The 20,553-nt window shown below is 39.3% G+C and overlaps 1 protein-coding gene across 2 annotated transcripts in view; it reads right to left on the reverse strand.

Moving 5' to 3' along the window:
* Positions 1-4,323: 4,323 nt before the first annotated feature.
* The window catches only part of LOC124721576 (cullin-2), a 186,042-nt gene continuing 169,812 nt past the window's right edge, over positions 4,324-20,553 (reverse strand). For both annotated transcript variants that reach the window (XM_047246619.1, XM_047246618.1), the window contains exon 15: positions 4,324-4,812. In XM_047246619.1, the coding sequence (XP_047102575.1) occupies positions 4,681-4,812 (132 nt within the window). In that variant the 3' untranslated portion in view covers positions 4,324-4,680. The remainder of the gene's footprint in view (positions 4,813-20,553) is intronic.

Consider the following 20,553-nt stretch of genomic DNA (forward strand, 5'->3'; position numbering starts at 1 on the left):
TTAATATTGGTCTATCAGTATTATACATGTACCAACAGGGTTGATACAGGAAAGACAGATGATCCAAAGTAGAGCAGCACATTTTGTCACAGGTTCATTTATTACCACTATGGAGATGCTCATCCAAGTCCAGTGACAGATACTACAAGAGAGGAATTTTTGCATCATGGTGCAATTTACTGTTAAAATTCCTAGTGTTTCTTCCGACAAGACGTCAACCAATATAGTGCTTATTTCCATGTATATCGCGTGAAAAGATCCTGAAGGTAAAATAAAATATATTTGAACTCACGCAGACATATCAATAATTGCTTCGCCTGCACACCATTCAGGACTGGAACCCTGCACAAAGAGGTTTGCAGAGTATAGATGTAGATGAAATGCTCTTCCGTGGTGATTTGTGAATCTACAATGGGACTGGTCTCCGATTTTTTTTTTCTTTTTTTTTTTGGGAGGGGGGGGGGGGCAGGGGGGGGGGAAATCTAGGGGAAAGTGGCATTGCTAGTTCTGATGAGTGTAATATGTTTGGTGGTTGTGCACCTGACAGTCTCTTCCCTTGGGAAAGCCTGGCAAGCATTATGGAAATGCTAAAAGTGTGCCAGCCAGCATTCCAATGTAGGGGATTTGGTCTGGAAGGGATAAAAGGAGAAAGTAGGGATCACTATTGCAGAGGTCATCATGTACCTTCCACTGAATAAAAGGGTAAAAACTGGGGCTACAAACCTCAGATTGATGGCTCAAAAGGATCCATGTGCTGTACTAAAATGCATGAGGGAGCCATTATTCAGCATACAAAGGTCAATATATAAAAAAATACCTGCTCCAATATATTAGTCATCTTGGAACTGCCTAATAAAAGTTGGCATTGCTGTTGCTCAGTGAAAGAACGGGTTGAGGTAGCTAGGAGATCAAATCAACGGTCTCACGGTATGTCACCTTTCCCCCCTCTGTTGGGAGTTAGACGTTGCAAAGGCTGAATTTTATGTCTGTCTGTGCGCAAACCACCACTCCTTACATCATGATGTTAAAGTGGTGTTTAGTAACCAGAGGTGGTCTTAATGACCAACACAAACAAACTGCCAAGAGGTCCTTTCAGGATCAATTTGGTACTTACAACACAGTGTGAAAGGGATGGAATTGCTAACCATGATTTGGTTCGGATTAGGATCACCTGTTGGTTGCCCCTTATTGGATGATATCTATAGAAGGGAAATGGGGCAGGGGCACAGTAATCAGGTCTGATGGATCCAGCTTCACCTTTGGTTTCTTCTTTTCCTTTTTATTCTTATCCTTCAGGGATTTGGATTTCATAATAGTAATACATAAACACAACACTGGTTCAAATGAGGGCTGTTCTGTGGTATGATTTTAGTATACAGATACAGGGGTCGAGGTCACAAGTTCAGATATAAAGGTAAGGCGAATAGTAGGAGAAGTCCTCCCCTTCCTTACATGAACGAATGAACTAAGGTGGCTACTATGGTCCAGTAATGAGGAGAGAGAAGGAATGTCAATACTTGTAGGTGTTGGAAGGGTTACTTTTTGGGAGTAGCTTATCCTCATGTAGATGGGATAAAGATGATCATACTTATTCCTTGTTTTCTGACCTGTTGACTGATCAAAGATCTGGAATGCTTGGATTTTACGTTCCCTTCTTGTGATGTGGCAGGTTGGTAATGGAGGGAGGAGTGATCTTCCCCACAATTGATGCAATGAAGCTGCTGTACACGACGCATCCTCGTGCAGCAGTTGTCCACAATCTTTAAAGATAGGTTCATCTGTACAATTAGATGACATATAGCCAAATTTCATACAGCTGAAGCATCTCATATGGAGGGAGAGTTGGGCGCAGAGCTTACATAGGGTTTGGTTACACGTGACACCAATAAACTATAATTTGGGGGTGGGGTGGGGGTGGGGGGTGGAGGGTTGTAATGCTCATGATAGAGGGGGGGATGCAGTTTCAATCAGTATAGATACGTTCTGCACTTTTTTTTATTGAAGTGACCTCACGCTTAACTTGTCCAGGAACTTATGTACATATCTCTCTCCTTGTCTAACAGGTTAGTTTTCACTTCAGTTCATAGCTTATGAGGGAAACCTACAAAGGTTTATTTCGACTAGTCTGCCATGGTGCCACTCACTCTGATCAGTGGCTCTCCCTATGGACACTATCCTTTCAAAGCAATCTCCGCTGTCAAGTGTCCCAAATAGAATAGTCACCGACCCCTACACATTCATAGGTAGGGATCAAGCTCAAGCACCAACAGTGCATTTTGCATCCCTAAATAGTCAGAAGGCTTCCAACATATGGGTACCTAACCTCCCCCCACCCCATCTCCCATATGGACTGGCTACCGCGCTGGTTATTGGGCAACTTCCTCGCATGACTCCCACTATTGAAAAATTCTGAAAATAGTGTGGAGATCAAATCAAGTAAGGGGGCATTTGTAAATGAACAGAATGGAATTTAGGACATAACTAAAAGACAAAGCACAGTAACCAAAAGGAAAAACTGGAGGTATGGCCATGTCAACATCAAGTAGTGCACTCAGAGGTTAAAAACAAGGGAAAGAAAGTCAAGGAAAAGTATTGCATGGTTCGATGCCCTGTGATCACCATGCATGTACACATGAAAGAGTTGTAAGCCCCCTTTGTGAGAGACTGGGGAGGGGGGGGGGGGGGTGGGGGGGGGGGGGGGGGAGGGGTGGGGGTGTTCAGGGAAGGAACACTAAGTCAAACAAGACAAGAGTGAGGAACAAAATCAGCCCTGTCCTTTTCAACAGAACAGTCCCAATATTTGCCTTAATTGGTTTAGGGAAACCAGTGTCCAGATGGCTCACAGAGATTTGCATCCAGATCTTTTCATTCAAGAGTCAAGAGTCCAGAGTTTTAATCTCTATACCACCTCACTTATTGGCTGGTTAGAGACACAGATGTTTAGCAATGCAGTTATGGAATGCTGGGACAGGTTGAGTGGTGTTCAGACACCGTACAACCACACTGGGAACATCAGAGTTGTACGAGAAGAGGAATGGTATAAATGTGAGGGGCAAACAAAAATCTATAAAGGAGGGCAGTTGGAAGATAACAGTAATCTGTGTGCAAAAATGAAGTACAAAAGGTAAGAATGCTAATCTTGAAGTCTTTGAATAAATGAAAAACAAAAACTGGAAGTAATGTAGCAACATTAACCAGAAATGAGGTATTCATCAGCTACTAAACTTATGGTCTTCAGAAGCTGTAATGGTGGATATCTAGTGTGTTTACTTTGTCGTAGCAACATAGCCATAGAGGAAGTGTGTTTCAAATCATAAAGCCAGGAAATTTTTAATATAAAAATTTAGAACTATGAAGAATATTTATTATATTTTACATTAAGACATACATTCTTTAGTACACATCAACACAACATATCAACACTGTACGAAATATTTTAAATATTTTCTTCTGCTACACCAACAACATCCCACAATACAGTTACAGAATTCCTGGAGGGAAAATGGGGTGAACAACTGCAACTTGCATTTCCCATTCACTCTACAAAAGCAGGTAAAATATTTTTGACATCATACATTTTGCACAGTACCAGCATAGCTACAAACCAGGAAAATGGTAAATACATGCTGATTAAAAGCACCAAAATGAAGTTTAAGGCTAATGCTAGACATGTATTCTGAAAATATATTGGTAGAAGTGCAAGACAGAATGTGTAGCAATAGCAGTCTCTGCACACACAACAGATCGCCTAATATTATGATGTCAACAAAACAGACAGAAAAGTTTCTGATCTGCCCATTCTTTCAATTTATTTTGCTCTTAAATTCCTTTGGCCAAGGTTGCAAAGAATATCTTTAAGTGGAACATTGCTTCTTTTTCATACATAGTGATTTCTTTCAATTCTCTAGACACAATTTGAAATAGCTGCAGAGGTCATTCTCTACGAAGATATCTCTCATTAGATGATGATGTCTCTTATTACATGAGAGACTTCAGAACTTCCATCAGCAATGGCAGTAACAATAACAACTACATCACTCTCCTCCTAGAAAAACTTATTCAGAGGAATGACCTTACATATACACCCATTTCCCCTCCTCACTCACATCCAGACAAACACACCATCCCCCTCCCTTCCAGGTTTCTCTCAACCCACACAAATATGTGTGAACCCCAGTCTCTCCCCCCCCCCCCCTCTCTCTCTCTCTCTCTCTCTCTCTCTCTCTCTCTCTCTCTCTCTCTCTCTCTCTCACACACACACACACACACACACACACACACAGAGAGAGAGGAGAGAGGAGAGAGAGAGGAGAGAGAGAGAGAGAGAGAGAGAGAGAGAGAGAGAGAGGGGGGGGGGGGGGAATCACTCCCAAACAACAGTCTTAATTTAATCCTGTACAGCAACTACATACTTCACAACAGTTATCAAAAGCCACAAAGCATGATTGCATCCACACTGTAAGCAACATCAAAACACTGCTGGAATACAAGTGGCTCAACAAGTTCATTGCAAACACAATCATAATTGCAAAAGAAACACCATTACAACGAAAATTATGTTTACACTTTCAATCACTCTCTCAAGTTTAGTAAATAACTGTAGTGGTAGTAATCATTCGTATATTCAAAATCAAGGAAAATGCTTTTGCATCCTTAAGAGCCATCTTGAGAGTCACATTTTTACGCCACATAGCTGTACTCATCTGGTGAATGTGGAGTACGTTCAATATACTGCTTGTCAATTAAGGCTTCTATACATTTTTTGATAAGATTTATTGTTGGTGCAAACGAAGCTTTTGACTGCCTCAATACCTAGAGAAATAAGGAAAACAAATTACAATAAGGAGTAAACATTGCTCTAACAGCTAGATAGAGATATGTGTGTGTGTGTGTGTGTGTGTGTGTGTGTGTGTGTGTGTGTGTGTATGGACACACACACACACACACACACACACACACACACACACACACACACACACACACACACACACAGAGAGAGAGAGAGAGAGAGAGAGAGAGAGAGAGAGAGAGCACAACCAAACACTGTTCTGAGAATGAAAATTCTTTTACTCCAGACAGAATACCTGTCATGTTATTCCTTTGCTAAAGATTAAAACTGAGTTTTGGACCAGGCATTTGCCTTTTAATGGTGGTGCTCTTCCTCCCATAAATGCTTTAAACTACTAATGGCTCATCTACACAGCTTCAATATTCCACAGAGGTCATCCTGCAATGCTACAAGACTAGCACAGAACACAGAACTGATGCAGTGGACAGTCTAACTTGGTTGTAATGGAGATGAGATTTTTTAAATCTTGGTGGAATACACATGTGACAGTTAAGGCTGTGGGCCAAGGCAGGGCTCAAACGCAGGTGTCTCCATTTATGGACAATATTCTTTCAAGTGAGCCTGAGCTGCAATTTTTAACTGACCCTGAAAGTACAGTGTGTTCACTTTATAGTTCAAAATTACCTAGGGGAGGGGGAGGCAGAAAATCAGGGCATATTTAGCTAGTAATGGTTTTACCACAGCATTAAAAACCATTGAAAATTAGTTATTTGAAAGCTTATGACAGATGTCAAACATATTAACATGTGAACTGTGGCAGAAATGTCCTCTGCAGAATGCATGCAAACATCACATTAATACCTTATCCATAGTGTACTTGTGAAAAACTGTGACCACGGAATTGAAACAAATAAAATAAACTATACTGTGTTCATCATAAGAATAAATCTAATGTAAACATTACATCATGAATTCTTCCATGTTTACTGAAATCTCATTGGATTTCATTACACATGGGGTGGAAGCCAAGCTGCCTCATGTACAGTCAAGTAGAATAAAAGGTATAAATTTTATGCTGTGTATTATGCACACATTGACTCAGCAATAATATGGGACAACTGCTTTACCAGGGCATTTAATTTCAACAGCACAGGCGAGCCCGCTGGTCCAAGTAACCTGCAGTGATGTGAGCAGTTGCAGTTAATGCATAAAGTGAGATGAGCAGAGAGACAATGTAGTTTTGACTATCATTTAACTCTTAAAAAAAGAATGAAATCATATTCGGCAAAACTCTAGCAATACAACACATTTCTTAGGTAACCACACGTAAAACATAATGCGCTCTCGTTCTTAGCCAACATAGTATTGTAATTAAACATAAGAGTGATGAAAATTCCCAACTTAAACCCAAGAGTCTTTTTTTTTTTGTGTGGGCTATGTCTGACTCATGCAGGGATTTCATCATATAGTTAAATACTGAAGCCACTAAAAGTATTGAGCTTTGTTGGCTTCCTTGGCATGATAAGTACTGATAATTTCTTCAGGTTTGCTGCTGAACTCCTTCCATATCCGAATCCAAGAAATACATTTTAGTACTGGAACTGTCATCTGCAATGTTGATAATGAGTCCATTAACAACAGGATCCACGAAGTCATCCACACGCCAAATGTTCTCCTCCACTTTTATGACACCATGCATTAATTCCAGTATGACTGGCAGCTTAAATATCTTGCTATTTCTTGTGACATATCCCTTAACTTGTCTCCAAATCAGTTCTGTTGGGTTCATATTGCAGTGGTACAGTGTCAAATGTAAAAATGTAGCATTTGTATATAGTGTGCTCAATACTGTGAAAATTGTTTCCTGTGTTTCTATGAAGCTTATCACTTTGACTCGTGTGAGACCACATATGTGGTACAAACCACTGGACACAGCCAAAATAAAGAGTATCCAATTTTTCATTTTTGTTCTAAAAATTTAATTTGTTATATTTTCTTAATGTAAACAACCTTTATTACAAATCTTTTATAAAATATCCATAATTGGGAATTCGTATTTGGAATGAAAACTGGAATTTTGCATGCAGTATGTAATTATAAACAAGGAGACAGGCACTTTTCATTAAAAAAAATGATGATCAGACCTGTGTTAATTAGCACATTTGATGAATTTTATACTTAAAAGATGTAGGTATTTAAAAAAAAACACCAAAGTGAGATTTGAGCTAATGACCCATTAATAGATTTGAACCAATGATCCACTGAATTACCAGATTACGATTCTACAACATTACTGACCCAGTTATGCATGCCTTTGATGAAGAAGCCTTAATTTCAATAAATAAAGTCCTCAGAATACTTCAAAGCTGATTTTTTATGTATACTTGTGAAAGACACTGAGAGCAATCTGTTTCTTGCCACTTTTTTGTGACATTCAACACATGCATTTCACTATGGAGCAGGAAGCAGCGTCAGCCATTTTCGCACTACATACTAACAGCGAGGCAATCGGAGCCCAACAGTACAGAGACTGTGAATGTACACAATTTTTGAAATAAAAACTATGTAGCTACAATAGGATTAAGAAAAACATTGATGGCCGTTAATACATTAAAATATCTTAAAGTTTCGCTTACAGTAATATAGTAATAAGATATGAATAGATAAGTGGAGCCTCCTTCCAAGTGAGTAACACCACCAGTGTATGAGTGATATGGCTACTGACAAATCACCATGTTTGTACTTTTTATTCTTATGATGAACAAAGTATATAACTAATGAGTGCTTGCCATTTATTTTGAGGGCTAATAGCACAAAACCTGCTTTGACCTCTGTATTTATTTTCAGTTATAGCATATTTAATGCAAAAACATTGCTAAATTTATGTTGCTATTCCACTTTTACCTCTTTGTGTATGACAAATATTATGAATAGAAACGTGCTATTACATCTACAATGCCCATCCGGAATATGGAGCTCAGTGAGGTGTCCTATAGAAACCCTGTGAAATGTCATTTTTCCATTTAATCTTTTAAAGACTCTGAAAAGATACATGACCAACTGTATTTTTCTCAATTTCATAATATGATTTTTAATTGGTCACACAAGAATACAGATATTAACAAGTTGTTTTTACAACAGCAGTGCCACAGTGCATGTGAAATGCTGATATTCCACACAAAAGCCAGACATTTGGTATTTCATACACTTCATATCTTATGTCCACCTTTTCTACTGGCAAGGATACAACTATAATTATCTAACAGTAAACTGAAAGTAACCATACTTGCATGCTTCACCGAGTTCCTGATTACAAGCAAGCAGTAAAGGTGTCATTACACTTCTACATTTGTATCATCATTTTTGTCATTAACTCTGCTGACATACCACAATTCCATGTACTCCCATCACAGATGGGATACACACAAATATGTAAATGTGAAACAATACAGTAAAACTTCATTTATACGTCTTTCACTTATACGTTTTTCGCACTTAGACTTTTTTTTTTGTGTCCTGGCGAAACATCCAAAGTGTTCACAAGTTATGATGCAGTTTTCAGAGTGGGTTGCCGTGAAATGGATTGGTAAGGCCGATATTAGACTATAATAAAATTTTATAGTGTAATAAGGAACTTTGTCAAAGCTAGGCAGTGGTCAAATTTTCTTTCATCACATATAACACTTGTAGATTAAAACTGAAGAAACTGCAAAAATGTGGGAATTTAAGGAGATGGGATCAGGATAAACTGACTAAACCAGAGGTTGTACAGAGTTTCAGGGAGAGCATAAGGGAACAATTGACAAGAATGGGGGAAAGAAATACAGTAGAAGAAGAATGAGTAGCTTTGAGGGATGAAGCGATGAAGGCAGCAGAGGATCAAGTAAATAAAAAGACGAGGGCTAGTAGAAATCCTTGGGTAACAGAAGAATTATTGAATTTAATTGATGAAAGGAGAAAATATAAAAATGCAGTAAATGAAGCAGGCAAAAAGGAATACAAACATCTCAAAAATGAGATCGACAGGAAGTGCAAAATGGCTAAGCAGGGATGGCTAGAGGACAAATGTAAGGATGTAGAGGCTTATCTCACTAGGGGTAAGATAGATACTGCCTACAGAACAATTAAAGAGACCTTTGGAGAAAAGAGAGCCACTTGTATGAATATCAAGAGCTCAGATAGAAACCCAGTTCTAAGCAAAGAAGGGAAAGCAGAAAAGTGGAAGGAGTATATAGAGGGTCTATACAAGGGCGATGTTCTTGAGGACAATATTATGGAAATGGAAGAGGATGTAGATGAAGATGAAATGGGAGATATGATACTGCGTGAAGAGTTTGACAGAGCACTGAAAGACCTGAGTCACAACAAAGCTCCGGGAGTAGACAACATTCCATTAGAACTACTAACAGCCTTGGGAGAGCCAGTCCTGACAAAACTCTACCATCTGGTGAGAAAGATGTATGAGACAGGCAAAATACCTTCAGACTTCAAGAAGAATATAATAATTCCAATCCCAAAGAAAGCAGGTGTTGACAGATGTGAAAATTACCGAACTATCAGTTTAATAAGTCACAGCTGCAAAATACTAACGCGAATTCTTTACAAACGAATGGAAAAACTGATAGAAGCCGACCTCGGGGAAGATCAGTTTGGATTCCGTAGAAATGTTGGAACACGTGAGGCAATACTTACCTTATGACTTATCTTAGAAGAAAGGCAAACCTACGTTTCTAGCATTTGTAGACTTAGAGAAAGCTTTTGACAATGTTGATTGGAATACTCGCTTTCAAATTGTGAAGGTGGCAGGGGTAAAATACAGGGAGCGAAAGGCTATTTACAATTTGTACAGAAAGCAGATGGCAGTTATAAGAGTCGATGGGCATGAAAGGGGAGCAGTGGTTGGGAAGGAAGTGAGGGTTGTAGCCTCTCCCCGATGTTATTCAATCTGTATATTGAACAAGCAGTGAAGGAAACAAAAGAAAAATTCAGAGTAGGTATTAAAATCCTTGGAGAAGAAATAAAAACTTTGAGGTTCGCCGATGACATTGTAATTCTGTTAGAGACAGGAAAGGACTTGGAAGAGCAGTTGAATGGAGTGGACAGTGTCTTGAAAGGAGGATATAAGATGAACATCAACAAAATCAAAGCGAGGATAATGGAATGTAGTAGAATTAAGTTGGGTGATGGGGAATTAGATTAGGAAATGGGACACTTAAAGTAGTAAAGGAGTTCTGCTATTTGGGGAGCAGAATAGCTGATGATTGTCGAAGTAGAGAGGATAGAAAATGTAGACTGGCAATGGCACGGAAAGCGTTTCTGAAGAAGAGAAATTTGTTGACATCGAGTATAGATTTAAGTGTCAGGAAGTCGTTTCTGAAAGTATTTGTATGGAGTGTAGCCATGTATGGAAGTGAAACATGGACGATAAACAGTTTGGACAAGAAGAGAATAGAAGCTTTTGAAATGTGGTGCTACAGAAGAATGCTGAAGATTAGATGGGTAGATCACATAACTAATGAGGAAGTATTGAATAGGATTGGGGAGAAGAGAAGTTTGTGGCACAACTTGACTAGAAGAAGGGATCGGTTGGTAGGACATGTTCTGAGGCATCAAGGGATCACCAATTTAGTATTGGAGGGCAACCTGGAGGGTAAAAATCATAGAGGGAGACCAAAAGATGAATACACCAAGCAGATTCAGAAGGATGTAGGTTGCAGTAGGTACTGGGAGATGAAGAAGCTTGCACAGGATAGAGTAGCATGGAGAGCTGCATCAAACCAGTCTCAGGACTGAAGACCACCACCACAACAACAACAACATAACACCTTGACTCAAGCCTAGATTACACAACACTAGGTTGCAGGCAACTGCGCCACCGGGCACTGCGCATGCGCGCCGCGCAACTCGTTGGCGAAACTAAACACTTTCGGCGTGTTCGAACTATGGTGATACTAGTTGCATGAGTTTTTAGGCTATGTGTGTTTGTAGACTGTAGACAAATTGAAATATGAAGTGGGGAACTGAGAATAATGTTCGCTTTTTGGATATCTATGCTCCGATAGGTGTCTGTGAGATTTCAGTGATGCTGATTACCAAAATATGCAACATATTGCTGTACCAAAATATGCAACGTATTGCTGCCGCCGAGGCCGTCATGTGCGATCATAACATAGATGGTTTGACAATATCTTAGCTGCAGTGCAAAATTTATTGAGTTAGGAGCACATATACAACTGAATTAAGAAAAATACAATCAAGTGTACTTCTAGCTGTGGCAATGCTCTCGTCTACAAGACTAACATCCCATCATTCAAGTTGGCCAGCTCTATGTTAAGGAATATTGTTGACAGGAGGGAAGGCTATACAAATTCAACAAGCTGCATTCTTTATTCAATATTCATCTATTTAAAACGTCGCTGCAGTGCTCTCCATTCACGTATGTTAGAATTTTGAAATATTGCCACTGTACGGATCTATCTTCTTAATGCGGCCTGCTTCGAATAATTATTGTTGCTAATGTTAATAATTATTGCCGTTAATGTTAATAATTATTGGTGTTAATGGAATAGTGTCATCTCCAACTAGAAACGTATCTTATAGCATGCCGAGTGTTCTCGATTGTACTGCACGTAATATATGTAATTTCAGTTCTGGCGACAGTACTTCATGGATCACAGTACCTTTATTCCTTATTGCATAATTAACTCTATTTAGAACAAATGTGAACAGTTCTGGTGACATTCTAAGATAATTAAAAGAACTTCTTGGATCTTCCATTATAAATTATTTTAGCAGTGATGCTGAGCAACCGAGCTGACGTCTTTTCTTCATCCAGTTACGAATCGAAACACGTTTCTTATTTTTTTTCTTAAGCACCGATTCCACGCAACAAGCTTTAACTCCATCACAACTCTTGCGACGTGCAGCTGCCAAAACTTTTATTTCAGACACGACTCAGCGATCGACAAAACTGAAGTGTATATTGGTGTTGCCGTGTCTACAGTCACACATGAAAGCACTAGCATGCAACTCATTCCACGCAACGAGTGGCGCAACCCAATGTCGTCGTGTAAGCTAGGCTTTATATTTGATCAAAGGAAGCGTTCATCTTACGGTTACTGTATGGAGAAGTCAACCACTTGGAGCGCTAGCATCGCTGCAGATGTCTGACACACAATGTTTATCAATATGACTCTCAAATTTACATGGTGCGTCGTATATATAACGAAATTGATAGAAATATTCGAGGCAGATGAAGCACTGTATAGCTTACGACATCCAGAATACAAAAACAGAATAAAAAGTGAGAGTTATAAAAAAAATTGCGGATGCTATTAGCCGTGAAGTACAGCCAGGGTATACCCCTGAGAATATAAAGGAGAAAATCTACAACTTCTGTAGAAATAAAAAAATTTCATGACTGCAGTACGTACTAAATTTATTTGCCTTCACATATTCCTCCTTCAGTGCATTATAAATAGCTTCAAATGTTTCTGGTATTATTTTCGTCAATGTGCACTGCAGTATTAGCACAATCTAACACAACAGTCGCGACACTTCGCCTCGATTTTGTTGCGAACCGCGCCAGCAGCGCCCCACGCGGCCAGTAACTTAAAATTGTGAGTTCGGCGCGATCGTGAAAGCGAATAGTGGTTGTTCCTTTTGATTTCTACAATGTTTTTTACAAGCGGGAGCGTTTGTAGCACAATAAATTGCAGCAACAACAGGAGGAAGACACCACAGCTGTCTTTTTTTTTAGGTTCCCTAAGGATCCTGAGAGATATATACCATCGTGTTACTAAACTGTATCGTCAGGATTCACTTGCAAACTACATGTGTATTATGTTTCATTTTAGGAGCAGATAATGGCTCGTTAATAGCAGATGAGAAGACCTTATAAAAAAAAAGACTTAGTTTACCCGTATAATAATATCAGGTTTTGTTCGCTACATTTCGAGCAAAACCAGTTCATGAGCGCTGACAATTATAAACCCGTGTGGAATGCAGTACCCACACTGTCTGACATCCAAAATAAGCCACCTCAACTGACGATGAAGAGAAAACTGCCACAAAGATTCGACAATCCATCTAAAGCTGTAAAACAGTCCTACGACACAGAAGCAGCCAGTTCAGCTCTCCATGTATCAGTGCCAGATTCGTGCGAATCGTCAACACAGAACTGCTTCGACGATGAAGTGGTTAGATTAAGTGCATTTATTCGTGTCTTACAAAAGCGTAATGTTTGGTATGTATTTCAGTCACCTCTGTCGTTAGTCAATTTTCCTTTCTTCCTTCGTGTGATGTCATTATTGTTAGCACCTTGTTCACTGACAGATTGTTTGAAAATCATTCAAATATTTGGTTTTGGGTAAAATGTAATGTAATCAGCTCATTATAATGTTTTCAACATATTTCACCCACTATTTGGCAGTTGCTTGTCCCACTTATAATAATATAAAGATAAGGTCGTACTTGTGACAATAGGCGAGAATGTCAAACACAATAGGCCTACCGAACGATAAATGGGATGTATATCGCTTTTGCATGTAGAGGTATATGTCTGTGCTTCTTACATGTGAATCTGTGTGTTTATATTCTTTTGATATCAACGAGGTAAGCTGCAATTTTATCCAATGTCATAAGTGTTTCTTCACGAATGTGTTGTAGCTTGCCACTCGATTCGTAGCTTTTGTCCATTCTTGCGCTTATTTAAGAATCATTTTTAGAAACATATATGCCTTCTGATACTACACAAACCCTTGGCGGCAAGAAAATAACTCAAATATTTCGTAAATTACATAGGAAATGGATGCAAAACAAACATGCTTACGACGCGTCTGATGTTCACCTTACTCGCCGCTTGGAGCGCTAGTGTCGCTCCATGTGTCAAACGCGGTAACAACTTTTACAGCAGTGGGTGTCGCGACTGTTATGTTAGACTGTGGTATTAGAGTGCTGTGCCAGTACTGTAAACTTGAGTAGCTAGAACTCGCAGTATTACAGCAAGTCTGTCTGTTGTGGACGCAGCATTTCTGAGGAGAGTGTTCAGCTTCATAATGTGAGGAGCCACTTTCTTGAGCACATATTGAAATGTACTCACGTCCATTCCCAGAGAGATTTTCATGCGATTTTATGTCCTCGACTTGCAGCTCCCGTAGCAAATTTTGTTGTATATCTTTCGCATGTCGCCCGTGAAGTCCATGGCTTCACCCAAGTATGTTTTCTTTTCTTCTGCTCCTCTTGCAAATGCAATGACAATGCGATTGCAGTGCACGCAAATGCAGACCAGGTATAATTTTACTTACGGCATCGGTGGCGTAATGTGTTGATGTTGGCAATAACCATTCAGTGCTGGGGGTTTGACAGATTCTTGTATGTACCCTTGTCCAGTCAGTAGACTAGTTATGCTCGTAAAATGAACATTTCATAACAAAACATATGCATTATATGAAGATGGAGTTGCTAACATCAACACACTACACCGCCGATGCCGTAAGTAAAATTGAACTGCAGAGAATAGTATTAAGTCGTCATCGGCCATTATGAAGGAACTTTGACGAAATATTTGATGACATGTAATACCCCCTTTTGCGCCATGTCAAAGATCGTTGTCAAAGAAAATCTGATAGTATAATATCTGCGTAAGTCCATCTATTAACATGGGTCTGTGGTTGCCAAGTAGAAAATCACTTTGTTGCAAGTATCCAAATCCAACTAACACTTAATTTTTAATGTGACAGACTTGAGGCTGTTTTATAGATTGACAGATGCGCAACAATAGTATAAATTGCAATAATAGAGTCGTCACAAAAACCAGACGTTACAGTATAACGTGTGAAGCTTACTTTACGGCAGTGGTGATAGCCATAGGGCACAATTGGACAAGAATTGTCGCATGTCACTCGGGAATCCCTAAACACATGCCACCTCATACTGTATAGGCTACAGTACTGTATTACTGTATTTCTAATTATTTTGAGAACTGGTGACATGAGTGGAAGAAAAAAGAAAAGCATTACTATTGCTGAAAAGCATTACTATTGCTGAAAAGCATTACTATTGCTGAAAAGCTACGAATTTTGAGAGTTGTGAAGGAAAACAGTAATCGAAAGCGAGTGGATATTGCCAAGGAATTAGGAATTTCTGCATCTACTTTAAATTCTATAGTAGCAAAGGCAAAGGAAAATGAATATAGCCCATGTGTGTTCGGAATTTCCACTATTAAGCGGACACGCATTAAGGGCGGGAAATACGAAAACTTGGATGATTGATTGTTGCAGTGATTCAGGCAACATAGAGCATAAGGCATTCCTATTAGCAGCCCAATGCTTTGTGAAAAAGCAAATGAATTTGCAATTCAACTCGGTGTGGAAAATTTCAGTGCTTCACATGGTTGGCTGCACAAATTTAAGGTAAGACACGGCATCAGCTGTCAGAATGTATGTGGCGAAAGCAAAAGTGTTGATCCTGATACAGTCCAACATTGGAAGGAAACCCGTTTGAAAGAACTGACATCCCAATATGCTCCTAAAAACAATTTTCGATGCAGATGAGATGCACTTGTTTTACAATGCAATGCCTGACCGCACAATGGCACTCAAAGGCCAAGAAATTGTACTAAACGCATTCACTGAAAATTATTTCTAGTAGTTAGTTCATGAGCCCACGTGAATAGTAAATGGTTGTGAAAACACGCTTAACCTCTTAGCAAGAAATAATCCTGAGTTAACCCAGATAACCCTGACGTCCTTCTGGAAGGACGACGTAACTCACTGTTGATATTATTTATTTTTGCGAATAACGCACTGTTGCAACGGACTGTGACGCATTGTTATATGAAGTACGCAGAGTCAGTTGCGCACTGCGACAGTCTGTTTGACGCTGTCATTCATAGTGAGTGAGAAACTGTGTCTTGAAAATAGGGCCGATTTCACCATGGCCGAACTGACTGACCTTGTCATCGATGGGTATGTATATTTTCTTTCATATTGCGTCAATAATTCTGAAACTTGTCATATAATATCTTAAAGAATTAACTTATTTTATTTATGGGCTCATATTATGATTGAAAGTTTTCGTCAGTTGTAATTCAATAATGTTTTCAACCATCCTTCCAGAAGAACGTCAGGGTAATGTGTTGTCATTTTGTATTCACAGAAAACGATGTACACTTATGGAACTTTTGGACATGTTAGAATCAAAAGATGAGGAAATACCTCATACTGGTGTGAATGTAACATTACACCCTCCTCTAAATTCAACTGATGACGTAACAGATGAACAATCGGGTGCTGAAGAAAATCCAAGTGTAGATAAATTACCAGCAAGTCAGCTCAATGAACCTGCACTACATGACCTGAAAAGAGGGGCGTGGAAGGAACAGGAACAATAAGAGAAACAGCGTTAAGAATTATACTCTATCATTTGTAGATAAAATGATAAAAGAAAATAGAGGATCATATGAAATTTGTTCTGACTCAGCATCCGGGATTTCCATTGTACGTTGGAATGACAACAATGTTGTTACTGTACTTTGACAGAGTGCAACCACTACGCTCTGTAGCAAGATTTTCCAGGGAACAAAGGAAAAGAATTAGCGTGCTTCAACCTAATTTATTACACTCCTACAATACTCATATGGGAGGCATAGATCGAACTGACCAAAATGAAACCCTATATAGATGCTCTATAAGAGGGAAAAATGTTATTTCCCGATCATTGCACATTTTGTAGACATTGCAGAGCAAAATGCCTGGGGTCTTTACAAGCACAACGAATAACCCATAGATCATCTGACATTTCGCCGTCGAATTGTCACTGCAATTCTTGAAAGTAACAAAAGAGACACTACCAGCAGAGGATGTCCTAGTAAGAGGGCAAAACTAGATTCTAGATTTGATGGAAGAGAACATTATGTTGCTGAATTACCAACGGACGAGATAACAAAAAAGAAGAAGCAGCTGAAATGTCGAAGTTGCCACAAAAAAACTACTACTATGTGCGTAAAAGGTGACGAACCACTTCATGTTTGTTGCTTTTTGTCTTATCATACTAGTGCATAAAATATGTGTATAGGTTATTTTCTTTGTTTTTTGAATTTATTAGCTGTTTTAGCCCATAATTCAAATTTATTTATGTTTATTTTAATGTATAAAAACAAAAACAAGTTAATTGTGCAATGTCATATACTTTAAAAACATGTTCCCTTATTGTCCTGACGTCCTTCTGGAAGGACGCCCATTTTTGGAAATACTAAATAAAAATAAATACTCAAAATTGTTTTTAGTTTCTTCCTTATAACCATGTGAATGAATGTAGATAAGATATAAATCAATTTTGAAAAACAAATAATTCAGGACTATCTGGGTTAAAAACGAGCATCAAAACCGATACAGGGTTTAGTGAACACAGGGTTGTCGTAGCAAGACTGCAAATCCCCCAAAAATAAGCAAAAAATATACCTGTTCAAAAAAGCAGATAAAAATTCACTTGATGCCTTCCTGAGAGACAATCTCCACTCATTCCAAATAAATAATATAAATGTAGACCAGAGTGGCTTGAATTCAAAGAAATAGTATCGGCAGCAATTGAGAGATTTATACCAAATAAATTAACAACCGACGGAGCTGATTGTCTTTGGTACACAAAACAGGTTAGATCACTGTTGCAGAAACAACGAAACACACACGCCAAATTTAAACTAACGCAAAATCTCCAAGATTGGCGATCTTTTACATAAGCTCCAAATTTAGCTCTGACTTCAATGCGAGATGCTTATAACAGTTTCCACGACGAAACTTTGTCTCGAAACCTAGCAGAAAATCCAAAGAGATTCTGGTCGTATGTGAAGTATGTTAGCGACAAGAAACAATCAATGCCTTCTCTGCGCGATAGCAATGGAGATACTATCAAAGACAGTGCTTCCAAAGGAGAGTTACTAAACACAGCCTTCCGAAATGACTTCAGAAAAGACGACGAAGTAAATATTCCAGAATTCGAATCGAGAACAGCTGCCAACATGAGTAACATAGAAGTAAATATCCTCGGAGCAGTGAAGCAACGTAAATCATTTAATAAAAGTCCATACTGTATACCAATTAGGTTCCTTTCGGAGTATGCTGATGAATTAGCTCCATACTTAACAATCATACTCGACGAAAGATCCGTACCCAAAGACTGTAAAGTTGCACAGGTCACACCAATGTTCAAGAAAGGTAGCAGGAGTAATCCACTAAATTACAGGCACATATCGTTAATGTTGATATTCAGCAGAATTTTGGAACATATATCGTGTTCAAACATTATTAATTACCACCAAGAAAACTGTCTATTGTCACGTTTCCCACAAAATACACTAGTAACAAGAAATCATGGATTACTACACGACAAAAGTTTTCGAAAGCTGGCTTCGAAGTGTCGATGTGAAAATGGGTGCAGCAGGCCGGAAGATTTTATTGCTCGTAGACAGGTGTGCAGCACATCTTCCCCTTACTTTCTATTTGAGAAATGTGACCATGCAATTCTTTCTAGCAAATTGCACGAGTGAGCTCCAGCCACTTGACCTTGGCGTAATACATAATTTCAAGTTGTTGCATTATCGCAAAATGCTTGTGCAGCATGCCATCAGGTGTGTAAATATTGAAAAAATGGAAGAAATGAAAATAAACATTTTATGGGTAAGATTTTTCCTTGCTGTTTATTTCATGTTGTGCTACCGGAGCCAAAGAACACTTCGAAAAATTATTAATGAAATTGTTTCTTCTGATAGGCAGTGCACTACATTGTAGCTTCATGGCATAGAGTTTCAGATGATACCATTCGGAACTGTTCCAAAAAGCCGGATTTGGAAATTAAGTCCACAATCATGGTGGAAATGATCGTACTGACGATCCTACACCTAATGATGATGAATGGAATCAACTTGAAGAGCAGGCATCATTTGAGGATTACGTGAACGTTGATGAAAACCTCGTCACTACAGAACCCACGACTATCACTGAGATAGTTCAATGTGCATTCGCAGGACCTGGACAAGGAAGAAACTGATGATGAGGATGATACAGAAGAGCCTCAGCATTCCTCCGTAACATTTAACGATGCAGTAAATGCGTTAGAAATAATTGAACAATTTGTGACGCGCCAAAATGTTTCTGACGAAATAATGACAGTTATCCCGTTTTGAGGTGTCAAATAAAATAAAATAAAATAAAATATTATGGACCTTTTTTTTATGAACTGACGTTTTCTTCTGTGTAGAGGTTTACATTTGTCTTTATATCTTTGTAAAGTATGGTTCCTAGTATGCCTATATAACATTTTGCAGAATACAAAATTGTTAAGGCTTTCGTGGCCACTTGTTGACAAACTGCCTATTGGCTTCTGTCTCGGGTTCTTCGGCCGATGTTCATCTAGTGATTTTTCTGACGTTTTGCCAGCACGAGTGGCTGGCATTGTCAAAGCTTCACCCTCCATTGCCGGTGGTGAACTGGAGGCGAGCTCGCGGCCGCAGACTATATGCACCTGGCGCGCCAACGTCCGAGGGCTTCTCCGCGATCATTTCCGGTGCGGTTCTCCTCTTGCTACCTGCGACGGTCGTTCGCTGCAGTACGGGCAGCCAGGATCCGTTTACCTTTAGGCTTTCTTCTTTCTTCTTGAAACTGTTCGCGTGTTTTTGGATTTCTACAGCTTCTCTGAATAAGCGTGTGTGATAGTGCTTCTCTACAGCCAGAACTTCCGTGTCGACGAATTTTATTACGTGGTCGGTCTCATTCAGTGCATGCTCTGCATAAGCGACATTGCAGGTTGGGGCAGGTGGAGAAATCGACCATGGCAGAGCATGCACTGAATGAGACCGACCACGTAATAAAATTCGCCGACACGGAAGTTCTGGCTGTAGAGAAGTACTATCACACGCGCTTGTTCAGAGAAGCTGTAGAAACCCAACAACACGCGAACAGTTTCAACAAGAAAGAGGAAAGCCTTAAGGTAAACGGATCCTGGCTGCCCGTACTGCAGCGAACGACCGTCGCAGGGAGCAAGAGGAGAACTGCACCGGAAATGACCGCGGAGAAGCCCTCGGACGTTGGCGCGCCAGGTACATATAGTCTGCGGCCGCGAGCTCGCCTCCAGTTCACCACCGGCAATGGAGGGTGAAGCTTTGACAATGCCAGCCACTCGTGCTGGCGAAACGTCAGAAAAATCATTAGATGAACGTCGGCCGAAGAACCCGAGACAGAAGCCAATAGGCAGTTTGTCATTTTGCAGAATGTAACATTTTATTTACTGGAATTTTCATTTGTGTTTACCAATCAATTTGATAGTATGGTGCCATATTTCATATATACGTTTTTCACGCTTATAATTTTCTTCCTGTAGTCCGTTGAAAAAATGTATGAACGAAGTTTTACTGTATTTCTGCATTAAAGGCATGTCTTCATTACTGAAGATAAACCAAGAGGTCTTGAAACCTCTGTGGTGTTTACCTGCTATATCAATAAATAGTACAACAGTGGTGGGTTGCTGTTTATTTCAGCCATTTTAAATGTCAAAGTTTCTTGCAACAGTTATATTATCTGAATAATAATGTTGTGTCGTCTTCCACAAATTTCATGAGAACAGTTCATGCATTCATGGATACTCCTATTTTATCCCTCAGTTGCACTTGACTTACTTTGTGTTTTATTGCCCAACCATGGTCATCACCTAATTGGTGTTCCACATGTTAACTTCTTCTCTCCCTAACACCACTTGCTTGCAATAAACAC

Source organism: Schistocerca piceifrons, chromosome X, assembly GCF_021461385.2.
Source record: "Schistocerca piceifrons isolate TAMUIC-IGC-003096 chromosome X, iqSchPice1.1, whole genome shotgun sequence".
In the NCBI taxonomy this organism is placed as follows: domain Eukaryota; kingdom Metazoa; phylum Arthropoda; class Insecta; order Orthoptera; family Acrididae; genus Schistocerca; species Schistocerca piceifrons.